The 13807-nt window shown below is 53.5% G+C and overlaps 1 protein-coding gene across 2 annotated transcripts in view; it reads left to right on the forward strand.

Moving 5' to 3' along the window:
• The window catches only part of NR5A1 (nuclear receptor subfamily 5 group A member 1), a 28016-nt gene extending 14584 nt beyond the window's left edge, over nucleotides 1–13432 (forward strand). For both annotated transcript variants that reach the window (XM_064171143.1, XM_064171144.1), the window contains 3 exons: nucleotides 6248–6367; nucleotides 6955–7102; nucleotides 11202–13432. In XM_064171143.1, coding sequence (XP_064027213.1) covers nucleotides 6248–6367; nucleotides 6955–7102; nucleotides 11202–11449 — 516 coding nt within the window. In that variant the 3' untranslated portion in view covers nucleotides 11450–13432. The remainder of the gene's footprint in view (nucleotides 1–6247; nucleotides 6368–6954; nucleotides 7103–11201) is intronic.
• The last annotated feature ends 375 nt before the right edge of the window (nucleotides 13433–13807 follow it).

The following is a 13807-nucleotide window of genomic DNA, read 5'->3' on the forward strand; positions in this document are numbered from 1 at the left end:
GACGTTCTCCATCCCTAGTTGGGGAAGCACTGTTGGCTCAGGCTTGTGAGGGTATCCAGGCTGGAAGAGCATCGTACTGGGAAATTGCTTCAGGGCTGGGATGATTCCAGGAGGGGAGAGGGTGCAGGTGGGTGAGGAAGGGGTGTGGGCAGATAGCCCCATGCATGGTGTTCCCTGACTGAACATTCCAAGCACCCACATATTCCTGCCACAGGGCTGTTTTCCAGACAGATGACTTCTCTTCCAGGCCTCAAAAGGAGCCTGGAGAGGAGGGAGCAAAAACTCAGGGGCACAAAGACCTGATGGCTCATGCCTGACCAGGACCAGCCTTTGCTCGCTGCCCAGGGAGAGTGGGAGCAGGCCTTCCCTGGATCTGGCAGGTCTGTTCCAGTTCCCATTGCCGTTCTCACTCCCATCCCCACACTAGCAACCCAGAAAGGGGCAGCAGCTGACCAAGGGCTTTGCCGTTTGCTCTTGGCAGAGTGATCAGGATGGGAAGGTATTAGGGAGAGCCCCCCTGTTATTGCCACTGCGCCAGGGGAAGGAGGAGGGAGATGGGCTAATGGCCTCTTGACATCGGCTCACACGCCACGTCCGCCCGCCGGCGCGGGGCAGTCAGATTGAAAACAGATTTAACTTGCCAGATATATCGTTTCATTTAAGGGCCAGTAATTCTGTCAGTCTGCCACTGACAAACGAGGGTCCCCATGCCAATCCGCTGGGGAGACTGATGTGGCGGCGCTCATCTCGTGTCAGCAGGCAGAGAATTACGGACTGCGCTGGCCTTCGGAGCCAAGACAAATAATGCCGCGCGGCTGAGGGGGATTTGGGGGCCCTCTTGTTTATCGGGGGCCGGCCAGGCAGCCGCGGCGCGAGGCTGCGCGGGCGGAGGTGGAAGAGGTCAGCGCTGACGCCCATAAATACGAACTTTAACTGAGTCTAGATGAGATGTGTCAGGACTGAGGGAAGATTTGCAGCATCTCTTCAGGAAGAAAAATATGGGCCGGGGGTGAAATATATTTTGTTGGGTCGTGAGTCTCAGGCAACTTTGTCCTTTCAGATGTAATTTTTTTATATATATATGGACAGAGACCGACAGAGAGATTTGCACATGCAGGCACACTTGCACACTCACAGCGTGTCTGGCTTTGGGTTGGTTTATATTTATGTATCTTGCACAGCCTGTTTCATGTAGGTGTTACTGCCATAGGTACATATAAATATTGTGCATGCAGGGGTGCAGTGACCTTTAGATTGGGATGAGCAGCCAGGAATGTTAAACAAATTGCCACGGTTTCATCCTGAAGGCCAGGCTGGGCTGGGTGTGCAAGTTGAGTCCCTGCTGCGAGTAGAGGGGCATGGCATAGCTCTGGGTACATGGGATGGTGCTGATCTCCTCCCCAGCTCCCCATCACCATGAAACCAGGACCCTCACATCCACAGGCAAGCTTTGGTGTTTTGGGGAGGTGCTGAGGACATCACTGCTCTCACAGACCAAGGGGTTCCTGTGTGTTGTGGGTCTGTCTGTCTGCTGAGCTGCTCTCATTCGCTTCTTGTTAGAGGCCTCGGAGCCATGACAAAGCTGATTTGCAATCAGTTGCTTCTCTGCCTTTAGCATGTGTGGGTCATCTTGACCGCATCTCCTGGCCAACAGCCAGAGCATTTTTGGCAGATTTAATATCTCCTTCTGGTCATGGATGCTGCAGCAGGGTTTAGCATCCTATGCTCTGGGGGAAATGTGACGGCTGTCCCTGCCTGCTGGCGTCCCAGCTGGCACAACTCTGCCTTCACTCTCTGGGCACATGCAGAACCATGATGCTCATGCAGCCTTGCAGTTGGTTGCCTGTGAGCCCCAGCAAAAAGCAGTAGTCTGGGCCATGGCAGTGCACTCTTCCAGCAGACAGATGATCCTGGCCCTAATGGGTTTTTGCTTTAAGGTGCTCATTGCAGTGGTATCTGGACAGGGGTTTGGGGACCTGCAATGGCCATTAACACCTTAGCCTTGCACAGAGCTTCATTTGCAGGTTGCTGGCAGATGGTAATCCACTTTTGCACTGCTCAGTAGCCAAGATGACAGGTCCTGCTTGCACCAGTAACTGCTCAGGCTGTGGCTCAGGGCACTGCTGTGTGTTGTGCACCTGCATGGGAGCTGCTGGGGCAGATCCTGCACCAGCAGTCTGAGGGAAGGCCCCAAGAACATCTCTGGAATGAATGTAGGCAGTTGAGAAGCATTCCTTGTGTCTGTGGTGGGCTGAAGCCAGGTGGGGAGTGCCTGAGGATCAATGTCCAGGGACCCAGAGATGTTTGGAGGCAGACAGCAGTACCTGATGCAAGAGATGTCCTGGACCAGCCATGGCACCAGCCAGAGAGCAGTGAGAATTGTGGGGGTTTGGTTTCAGGATGCTGAGACACTTGTTTGGCCTGGACACGTTTTGGAGACCCTCAACACTCCCAGAAACTTCCTCCCTTTGTGCCTATGAGCCCACAGGGAGGGCAGCATGAGGTTTAAAAGTACATCCTCATACAGATCCTGCAGCTGTGCACTCAGGCAGCATGGTCTATGCCTCTGCACACCCTGCTTCTGCTCCAGCCCTTGGTCCCAGCCCATCTGCTGCAGGGAAATGCATATTTCTGTGGGTCACAGGCCTGCAGTGATGAGGTGCTCTCAGTGGCCCGGCAGCAGGGTAGTGCTCTTCCTGCTGCGTCTTGTGCCTGGGTTAAATGCTTGCTTTAAAAAAAAAATCACCTCTTAAAGACAGCTTGCATCACGCCCTTGATAAAGCATTCTGCTGAAAAGCCTTGACATTAAAAGGGGAAGATCCTTTGCTTAACTTTTAGAAGCAGGAGTGCACGCGTGCCGCCTCGCCGGGAGGATTGATTGACTTTGAGTGGTCATCCATTAGCAGCCCTCTGCTCTCCTCCTGGGAGACCAGGCTGGGCACAGAGGGGTGAGCTGCAGCTGGGAGTCCCCTTGCAGAAGAGCTGCACTGCTGGAGCAGGGCTACAGGGGGATTCCACTGCTGCCCCAGCCCAGAGCACAAAGATAACCCTCTTGGTGGTGGAGTGCAGGCACGTCCCTGGAGAGATCACCAAACCCAGCCCAACTCCCAGAGTTGCCAGCCTTCCCTGTCACACTCCCCCAGCACCATGGCCACATGCATCCAGTGCATGCCCATAGGCCCAGGTAGGGCTGTGGCACACCGGAGCATGCTGGCAGGGAACAGCCATGCAGTGGCCCTGCAGGGTGAAATGTACTGTTGGTGGGATGCAGCGAGCTGCTTGGCCTAGGGAGCCAGACCCATCTACAGAGTTTGGGAGAAGCCAATTAGTAATTTTTAAAGGAAGAAGAGAAGATTTAAAAATTGTTGAAATGCTTATTTTTAGTGAAGCTGAGTACTTTAAAACCATTTTCAGGGCAAAACCTTCAGTTTGTCTCTTCCGGAGCTCATCCTGCTCAGGAATGAGGCACAGGAAGGAGCTTCCAAAACAACACTGCGACTCAGCTGGAGTGGAGGAGCTCGGCACCAGCCGGGAGCATGTGGCTGGGTTGGCAGCATGCTGCTGCGCTGGGAGCCCAACACCCTTGTGAGGGCTTGCTGTGGTTACAGCCAGCCACTTGCTGTGAGGCAGAGGTCACCACAAACGCAGAACATCTCCATTTTGTTTGGATGCAGAATGAGCTTTTCCTCCATTCTTTGTTCAGCAGATAAACAGAAACCTCACGGTCTCTGCTGACAGGCCATGCACCGTGGTCCCCTCACTGCTCTGGGTGATGTGGTTAGCCCAGGGCACCCGTTGCACCCATTGCACCTCACTGCAAGCAGGCTTTGTGCCATCAGGCAGGAGTGGGTGCCGCAGCCCTGGCCGCCATCGTTGCCTTCTGCGCCACATCTCCCTCCCTGTGCTGTTGTGCGTCCAGCTCTGACCACCGCACTTGAGAAACAAATCCCAGCGGCTCGTGGAGAGTGCTGGGCTCTGAGACCATAAAGCTCTTTCTCATCTGACTCCTATTCCTTTTGCAATCTCCCAGCACTGGTTTATTGCAGCCTCTTCAGCAAAACGAGGGTATTATCCAGTCCTGTGATACTGCATCTGTCTTCCTTCTATTAAAGGCAGCGAGCACAATGGCACTGCAAAGCTCTTCTGCTGGTGCTGAATTTGCTTGGCAGGGAGATATTAGTGATAACCCCCAGTGCTTCCCCTACACCAGCCACACAGGAGAGAAGGTCCCTGGGAGGGATGAGGGTTCAGCTCTTCACAGAAAGGAGTTGGGCCCCTGTGGAAAGCAGTGTCAAGGGGACAAAGCCAGTAACCCATGGTGGTTCTTGATGTGGGAGGCAGTTGAGTGTCATACCTCCTGCTTGCTCCTCAAGCTGGGGCAGCAGCATGTCCTACGTCCCACCATGACTCCAGCCAAAAGGGCCTTGTTTTACCAAACACAGCTACTGACTCTGTTCATTGCTGGCACTGCCAGAGGCTCACTGACTTTTCTGAAAGACCTCTGGAGGTCCTTGCGGTTTGTGTCCTGGGCTGAGCTTCTCACCAGAGGTAACTGCTGGTGTTTCTTTGAAAGCTTGGACACCTATGGCTGTGCCTGCACATACACACCAACACCTGCAAACGTGCCCGTGACCACACGAGTATTGATGTGTGAGCAGGGACCAGCCTGACAGCTGTATGGCACAGCAATGCCTCAAAGTCAGTGGCTCCCTCGCAGCTGTGCTGTGCTGAGGCAGTTCTGTGACCCCTCCCTTTCCAAACTTGCCATCCTAGGCAGGGATGTGAAGCTGAGCACTGTCTTCTTTCATTTTAAAGTATCCAGAGAGGCCAGCTGGAGACACAGGGCCTTTGTGTGGCAGCTGCACGTTCCCTCCCGCCCAGGGACACGGCCAGCAGGCATTTTGTTAAAGATTTGTTCACAGTTAGGGCAGGTTGTGCCTGGTGGGGGAAAACTAGTCCTGATAAGAGCCAGCAAGTGCCACTGAAACATGCTGAGCTGCTTCAAAGCTGGCACTGCTTGGCTGCCTGACCTATCTCCTGTCCTCCAGCCTGAGGTCTCCCTTGCTGGTGGTGCAGGTGCAGGTCTCAGTCCACCCAGGGAGACTCCAGTACTGGGCTGGCCTCCTGCAGGACATCCACCAATCACAAGGTCAATGCTGTATGGGCACAGCACAAGAGATGTGTGGGGCATGAACCTGAAGGTGTGACCTCGCTGCAGGGCAGTGGTGGTTGCTGTGTACACTAACCCATGATGTGGGCATCAGTTTTAATATTGTTTTCTCCTGTCTGCCACAGAGGGAGGGCTGGAGGTGATGCATACAATTCATGGAATGGCAGTGAGATGAAGTGGGGTGCAACATCCAGTTACACACTGGTAGGGGTAGACCAGGAGCCAGACCAGGGCTTTGAAATTAGCATTTCATTAATCAGAAGCAGCATTTCCTTGTTAGCAGCCTGTTCACAGTCAGACTATAGTTTCCAAATGTAAGTGTGTGTGTGAAATGCTCTGCAGGCAACAGGGATGAGGAGGGTTTCAGCCTCTTAAAAAAAACAAACCAGAGTACAAGGGTACAAGAGTCAGGGACAGAGTCCTGAAGGACAAAGTCTGATCCCACCTGCAGGAGATGGATTTCCTAGAGAGGCAGGTGATGCCCCTTGCACCCTCTGTGATGGGCTGGCAAGTAAACATGTGCACAAAGCTGGGAATCTCTCCATAGATCAGGTCACCTGGAGGCCACTGGCAAGTAGAAGTTTGTCACATCTCCAATACATCATGTTGATGCCCTATGCATGCCAAGGCTTTTCTCATCCTGGTTGCAGGAGGCCTCATCCACTCTCTGCTTTGTCTAGCAGCAATGCTGATTGGACTTGCTGCTCTACTTCTGGGTACTTGAGCAGTGAAAATGGGCTGGGGTTTTGACACTGATGCCAGTCTGCTAGAAAACCCTTTTCTGTTGTGCTCAGGGCAAGACACAAAAGGACACAAGTCCTGTCCAGGTCCACTGCTAGTGTGGCTACATGCTGCAGTAGCTGATGGTGTGAGTTTGAGCCATTGCTGCTACAGAGCTGCAGTGTGGAGCTGATCCTGGAACACAGAGCTGGTGACTCAGGGGGTGCTGCATGGACTGGGGCAGGCTATCTCCCTCCTGCCATCTCATAACAAGCTGATGCAGACAGAGTCACAACTCTCCCCACACCGTGTCCCAGCACAAGAAGCATCAGTGGTGCTGATATGGTTGTGTTTCAGGTGGGTGACCAAATGAAGCTGCTTCAAAACTGCTGGAGTGAGCTGCTGGTATTTGACCACATCTACCGGCAGCTGCAGCATGGCAAAGAGCACAGCGTGCTGCTTGTCACCGGACAGGAGGTAAGTGCTGGCTCACAGAGAACGAGGCAGCTGTGGTGGAGAGGGTGATGGGAGACAGGCAGTGGGGTTGGAGAGGACCATGGGAGTGTTTTTTTTCCTTTCTGAGTGTGGCCAACCTCAAGCAGAGCAGACTGGTTGGTTTTGCTGTGCTATGAGATTGCTTGTGCAGAAGATCCCATCCCATCCCTTCCTGTCCCATCCCATCCTGCTGCATTCTGTCCAATCCCATGCCATCTCATCCTGTCCTGTCATGCCATCTAGCTCCTGATTCTGGAGAAAAATAGTTCTCAAGGAAAGATCTAGAGCTACACCTGACTTTGCCCAGGTGAAACACAAGAAGAGGCCCTTTCCCTCCCTGAGGGCAGTTTCTGGAGTTGTAGGTGCCTGTGGTGTCAGCACCCTGCAAATGCTCCTGCTGTTTCATGTGGCACTGGCAAAATGGGGTTCCTGTGTCACCCATCATCAGGCTTTGCTTTGACGCCCCTGGTTCTCAATCAGTGCTCTGAGCTGGTGCCCAAATCCTGCCCTGTGTGGAGTCCTCTACAGCAAGGGGGCCACCATGGCTGATGCTGTCGCTGTCCCTGCAGGTGGACGTGTCGACCATTGCATCCCAGGCTGGTTCCATCCTGAACACGCTGGTGCTGCGGGCACAGGAGCTGGTCCTGCACTTGCACTCGCTCCAGGTGGACCGGCAGGAGTTCGTCTGCCTTAAGTTCCTCATCCTTTTCAGCCTTGGTGAGTGTCACTGTGGGGGACATCAGGACGAGGGGTGGTCATGCTTGGGTGTCATGGCTGTGCTGCCATGGGGTTTTGAGGAGGTGAGAGCACAGCTGAAAGGAGAAAACACAACCCAGGGTCCAGCCATACCAGCTACTGTGCCAATGGGCAACGAAGGGGCTTTTAATGAGAAGCCAGCAGCGAGGGCTGAGACCTGTCACTCCTCTGCCTAGCCAGAGTCAGAAACGTGTCGCGCTACGGGACTGGGCTTTGCCTCCAGCTGTGGGGGATGTTGCTATCCCGTTGGCTAAGCAGAGCCTGTTTTGGTCACTTGCCCGTTGCAGGGAGCAGGGAAACAACCGACTGATAGAGCTGTGACAAAACAGATATGCTGCTAGAGCCGGCAGCCCTATCTGCCGGGATTTGCGTCAGAGGGACCCTGCTGCTGCACGGGCAGGGGCTGTGTCAGCTCCTGATTAGGCTCAAGCCGGAGCCTGCGGTCGGGCCGCGGCGGCGGATTCACGGAGTCCTGCCTCACCTAGACAAAATACACGGGAGCTGTGGCTGCTGCTGCCAGAGCCCGCAGCGTCCCTGACACTGCACAACAGCTCTGCCCTGCTCCTGCTCTCATCCTGCATGGCTTCCGTCCTGGCTGTACTGCCACCCTGGTGGGGAGCACCTCCCCACCCGCCACAGCTGGGAATGCACCTCCTTTCCCCACAGGTATCACCTAGAGGCAGAGAGCCCATTAGAGCTCCACCGGAGCAATCTCAGCCCTCCACGGGGAGGTGCAGCTGTGGGCTGTACCGAGCGCCACGGGAACACCAGGGGGCCCGACTCCTTCATTACTGGTATCTTTCCCTCAGCTCCATCCCAGTGGTTTCACCTTCCAGCTTGAGGGTGGTGGCAGGGCTCTGAGGGGCTCAGCTGTTTGCCATGCTCCCAGCTCACACCTCTGCCACCACTGCTGCTTCACTTCCCATACCTCCATGGCCACTGCTAATTGCACACACCCAGATGGGGCAGGAGCTGGCATTTCCCCAGCGACACTTGTGTTTGGAGCCCTGCAGCAGCCAGGACGCCGAGCTTGGGGCAGCCCTGTCTCCTGCTAGGATCCCTGTGCCTCATCACAAGCCCAGCAGATGGTGGGCTGCACTCTGTGCCATATGAACCAGTGTATTGGTTGTTTCTGGCTGAGGAAGAGTTCGCATCACTGTATGCCGTCCTGGCTGAGGATCCAGCTTGCTGCTCCAGGAGCACTGGGTTAATAGGTTAAGCTGGAGCACTGACATGCTGCAGGCAGTGGGAATCCATCCGCTGTTCCAGAGGCCGGGGTCATGGCCAGTATAGTCTGAAGGGTCCAGTGGTTTGACTCAGGCTTGCTGTGATTATGTCCTTGTTAGCAGCCAGGACCAGCATTCATGGGCACTTGTGAGGCCCAGACAGGGTGGGTGTCTAGGAGTGCAGGAGCTGCACTGATATCCCATCCTACACCTTCAGCCTCTCCTGCTGCAACTTTCTTTTCCTTTAGAGCTATTTTGCAGTCCAGGGAAATTAGACACGATGGTTTACTGCTCAAGCAGTGATAAGATGTGGCACAAACAGTGCCTGGGCTGGCAAATAACAAAGCCCGTGGGGCTCGTACCCCAAGCAAAAACCTTCCCCAGCTGCTGCCCGACAGGCTCAGCACCAGGAGGGCTCAGGCTCAAAGCCAGGAGGGATGGCGCTCCTTCGCTGCCTTACATCCCTCTGCCACCCCTCAATATGGCTCGACACAGAGAGCAGGAGCAGAGTCCAGCCGGAGCACAGCCCGGACCGGCGGCTGCCGTGTCGATCCTGGCCGCGGTTCCATTTCTCCGGAGCGGTGGCTTTCAGCGAGGTCGTGCAATTAAATAGCTGTATTTCCCCATACATCATGTTGCCCCAAATCCAACTTTTTCTCTCCATATTGTAGAGCTCACTTGGAGTAATTTGCCCTTCGCAGGCTCAGCTGTAGAGGATGGGATTGTGTATTATGTGCAGGACATAATTGCCTTTAACAAGAGAATTTCCACATTTACCACTCTGCCACAGCACAGTCAAAGCCAAGCCCCACTCACAAGAGCTGCCATTTGAGTTCTAAATAGATTTCTCTCCTGAGCAGGTAAAGAGATTTAATTAAAATTAGGGCTTCTCAAAATAGCAATATTTATGAGGACGGCACAGGTTAGCTTTGTTCTACAGAAGGGCTTAATAGAGCCTTAATGGATTGACCTATCATTCGATTTCATGACTTACATTCATGAAGCAGCTACTCTTGGGGAGGGGAGGAAGAGAGGCTTTTATAGCCCACATTCCCTTAAGCGTTTGCAATTTATCAGCAGCTTCTCCCAAACAAAAGGAGCTGTGAATAGGAAGAACACTTGAGGGCATAGAAATAATCCCAGGCATATCTGTATGTGTGATGGGAGGCTTTGTCACAGGACAGTCTTTGCAACTGCTGCAGTGTCTCTAAATGAAGTGAGTCAATGTTATTTGGACAACATTCTTTATTCCTTGCAGGAATGAAAAGATTATTCAAATATTCAATTAAACAGTGAATAGGGTCTTTCAGAGAACCAGGTGAGTTCATCAAGTAGAACTAGCTATTGTTGAGCCAACTCAGAGGATAGATTTGACATTTATCAATATAACTTCTTTTTTTTAATGACATGCACAATAACCTTATGCAGATAAAGAGATTTCATAACAACAACCCGGGCAGAAAGGAGACAGCCATAATAGGAGCAAATGTGCCACAGAAGGGAAAAGGGAAGGGTGATCTGATAAAGTGCTTCTGGGCATGACCTGTGGCTCTCCATGCCTCTGCCATACAGCCCCCAGCCACTCAGCCCAGCGATGGGCATGGCCAGAGGCTGGGTCTCCAGTGGACACCCCTACCCGGGGGCACAGGGATTCCATTTTCTCCCTCCCATTCAGGCACCTCTATCACTAGCATCACACTTTGCCCTCCTAAAAGCTGCTCATCCCTCTGGGTACCACATTTGCCTTCTTGCCTTTTTTGGACAAAACCCAGAAATAAAGACCAAACTCCCAAGCACCTTGGCCAGAATCCATGTCTAGATTTCTCTGTTCCTAGTCCACAGGCAAGATATGTCCAATCTACCAATGCAGTCTGAATGCATCATTGCTGGGCCTCTTTGTGCTGTACATTAAATCTATTAAATTAATGTTCCCCACGTGGGGCCAGTGCCAGTGCTGGCAGTAAGGTCTCCTGTGGGTGGCCACTGAGGTCTCATCATGGTGTGCAGCTGTAGGTAGCTGAGAGGGCAGTGCACAGCACAGCTTCCCTAAAGCCACTAAAACCTGCATGCTGGTTCAACAACGTGTTGCTCAGGTTGAGAATCTGTGCTTCCTTCTCAGAGCAGTTATGACAATCCCAGCATCCTTCAAGAGCAGGCTCCAGCTCAGGTTGCCCCAAAAGCCCAGAGAAACCCTGACTCACCAACCTGAGCTGTCTCTGCCGTCACCCATCTGCCATGGTTCCAGCTGCAGGACAGTCGCAGACCAGGCCTCTTCAAGGACAATCTCTGTGCTGAGGCTCTGCACACTGCCTGCAGTGGCCTCTTGGCTGCCAGACCCTGCCTGCACTTTGGTGCTGCTGCCTTCTGTGCCACTTCACACCTTACAGGCAGCAGAGCTGACGTGGGATTAGGGGGGAGTTGCCACGACCCTGGTGAGGCATGGAGGATTAGGGTTTCCAGGCTGGTGAGCCTGGTTGCCACATTGTAAAGAGCAGGTTTATTGGGGAATTAGTTCAGCTGCTCCCTTGACCTTCAGGAATTAAAGGGAGCTGATGGCAACAGCTCCCTGTGTGGGCACAGAAGTAGCATGTTTTGGCTTCGAAGCTCCTGGGCAGTGAGGGTCAGAGGGTACTAGCCTTTCTGCTGCCAAGGAGTTTAGGTGTCCAACTTCAGCATTGTGGGAGATCTGGGACACAGGGCAGGGATGAGGAGCCCATGATCAGGCAGGAATGTGGCATAGTAGTATCTCTCCTGCACTGTGTTTTTGTGCACATGTTGCACAGCACAGAGGTGTGGGTTTGGCACCATTTCACCGCTGTCCTCCTCCTTTGCAGATGTGAAGTACCTGGAGAACCACATGCTGGCTAAGGATGCTCAGGAGAAGGCCAACGCAGCGCTGCTGGAGTACACAGTCTGCCACTACCCACACTCCACGGACAAGTTCCGGCAGCTGCTGCTGCGGCTGACTGAGGTCCGGGCACTGAGCATGCAGGCAGAGGAGTACCTCTACCACAAGCACCTGAGTGGGGAGGTGCCCTGCAACAACCTCCTCATCGAGATGTTGCATGCCAAGCGGACTTGAGTGTGGCTGCCAGCATGGACCCAGCAGAGCCCCGATGCTGCCAGCAGTGCAGCAAGGGCAGGACACATGCCCAGGGCTGGCGAGCTGGTGCTGCCTCTCCACCCCACCTTTCTCAGTGATGCTATTTAACCTGTACTATTGGAAAAGTCCCAGGTGATTTATTTTAATGCACAGCAAGGATGGTGGACAGCTGCAGGGCCATGGGCTCAGCTGCCCCCTGGCTCCTCTGCACATGTAGTGCCCAACCTGTCACCTGCCCAACCCAGATCTGCAGTGCGAAGGAAGAGAAAAGCCTGTCCTGGCTTTTCTCCTATTTATGCTCCTCTGCCCCTACCAGCTGTTTCTTTGCTGCTGCCATTTCTCCTCAGCCCTGCCCCATGTCTCAGGGCCCCTCGTGCACAGGGCAGGGGAAAGGGGAGGTGAAACCCCTGGGTTGTGGTTTTGCAGTGGTTGAGGTGTCCCCAAGCACTGGCATGGAGACAGAGGATTCTGCAGGAGTCCTACAGAACTCCAGGACTGCGGCTGGGGAGATCAGCCCCACGCAGCCATTCTGAAACACCAAAGGGGCAGGACAGCTTCCCTCTCCCGGCTGCCAGCTGTGCTGCTGCTCATGCTCCGACCAAGTGAGGGCAGGCAGGGACAGGCAATGCTGAGCCTTTGGCTGAGATTTATTTTCTCAGTGTGTGTTGGTGCTGGAGACAGCAGAGCCCACAAATATCCATGGTCAGTACATCTCTGAGATGTTAAAGCTTTGCTGCAGAGGCTCTAAGAGATTCCACACCAGGAGCTGTTCTCAAAACACTTTAGGATGTAGTCCTGGTGCTGAGCCTTTAGCACCAGCACAACATACTCTGAGGCTGGAAATCTTTACAGATCATAGTGCCAAGGTGAAATTGGCACTGTGAGCCAAGCTGGTTCCTGAAATGTAAGGATAAGGTGGCTATAGGGCAGTGTCCTTGGGTAGCACAGGTTCTGCCTTGCTCCAGCTGTCAGCCATACCCAGACAGTGCCTGACAAACAGCCATGGGCTGGGAACAGACCCTGTCACCCTCCTGTCCACAAGTGAAGGTGGCAGAGTGGTTGGGCAGAAAGGAGTTGTAGGGTCCAGCACATCCAGTCTGAAAACAGCCCTGAGCTGCTTCTGTGCCATTACATGCCCAGGGACTTGTTGAAGTTAGGGGGCTTTGCAGCCCCCTCCTGCTCTTTGTGCCAGGCTGGGTTGAGTCCCCAGATCTCCCATTGTACTCTACTGTGTCCCCGCAGGACAGCAAGTGCTGCCAAAGCCACAGGTGAAGAGCCATCAGTTCTTTTCCCATCGTGGGACAGGGTCTCACAGACAAAACTGGGCATCTCTGGGGGGCTGCTGTCCCCCAAAGATGGGATGTGCTGAACTCTGGATGCTTTCTCTTGGTCTCAGCCATGCTCTTCTCTCCTCCCACCCTGCTAATGGGCAGCCCAGCATGGCTCCTCACCACAGCCAGGCCCCGCACCTCACTTGGGCTCCTTGAATGTGGCTGGGGCTGGTTTAGGTTTGATCTCCATGGTGGGTGTTTGCTTTTCATTTCAAGGGGGCTGTCATCCACCATGGCTGTGCTCAGAGCTGGTGCCTTGAGGAGCTGCAAATGCTGCCCCTGGAGCCATGTGGTTTGTGGAAGCTTGTTAGATGCAGAAGAGCATGTTTGTCTCTGCTTTTCAACATTTGTGCATTTTCCTCCTGAAATCTGTGGTTCAGCTTCACCTTCTTTTTGTGAACTTAAAGAACTGGAGAAAGTGGTTTGGGAGGTAAAAGATGGTTTATTTTCAGAAAATGAAAAGTGTCCTTAAGTGTCTCTCCCTTTCTCTGTCTCCTACATCCTTTTCTCTCTCTCATCCCTTCTCTTCCACTACCCACCCTTCTTACCCTGGCAGGAGGTTACCAATTTCCTTGTCAGGAGCAAACCACTGTAATAAATTTTGCAGTTCATTAAAAAAAGGCAGACTTTATCTTTTTTGACTGTTTTCCTAACCCTTCTTGTTGAGGTCAGCCCCTGCTCCTGGCTCCACACAGGCAGGTGGGATGTGCTGCCTGATGTCCCTGCAGCAGAGAAGCTTTTTGCCCCAGCGCTCACTGGGTGCCCTTGAGTGGCTCTCTTGGAGTGCTGTCTGCTCTGGATAGGATCAAGACACAACAGGGAGCTCAGGACACCACGTGGAGTGGAATCGAAGTTATGGTGGGATTCAAGGCATTGGGTGATTCAGGATCTGGTTTGAAGTGCTAATGGGAGTTGCCATAGCAGCCCTGTGTTTGCAAATGAGCTCACGAATGACAGTGTGTATGAGCAACTAGCTTAGACTGGGGAGTTTTCATGTAGCCCTTGA

The sequence above is a fragment of the Pogoniulus pusillus genome, chromosome 35, assembly GCF_015220805.1.
Source record: "Pogoniulus pusillus isolate bPogPus1 chromosome 35, bPogPus1.pri, whole genome shotgun sequence".
Taxonomy (NCBI): Eukaryota; Metazoa; Chordata; class Aves; order Piciformes; family Lybiidae; genus Pogoniulus; species Pogoniulus pusillus.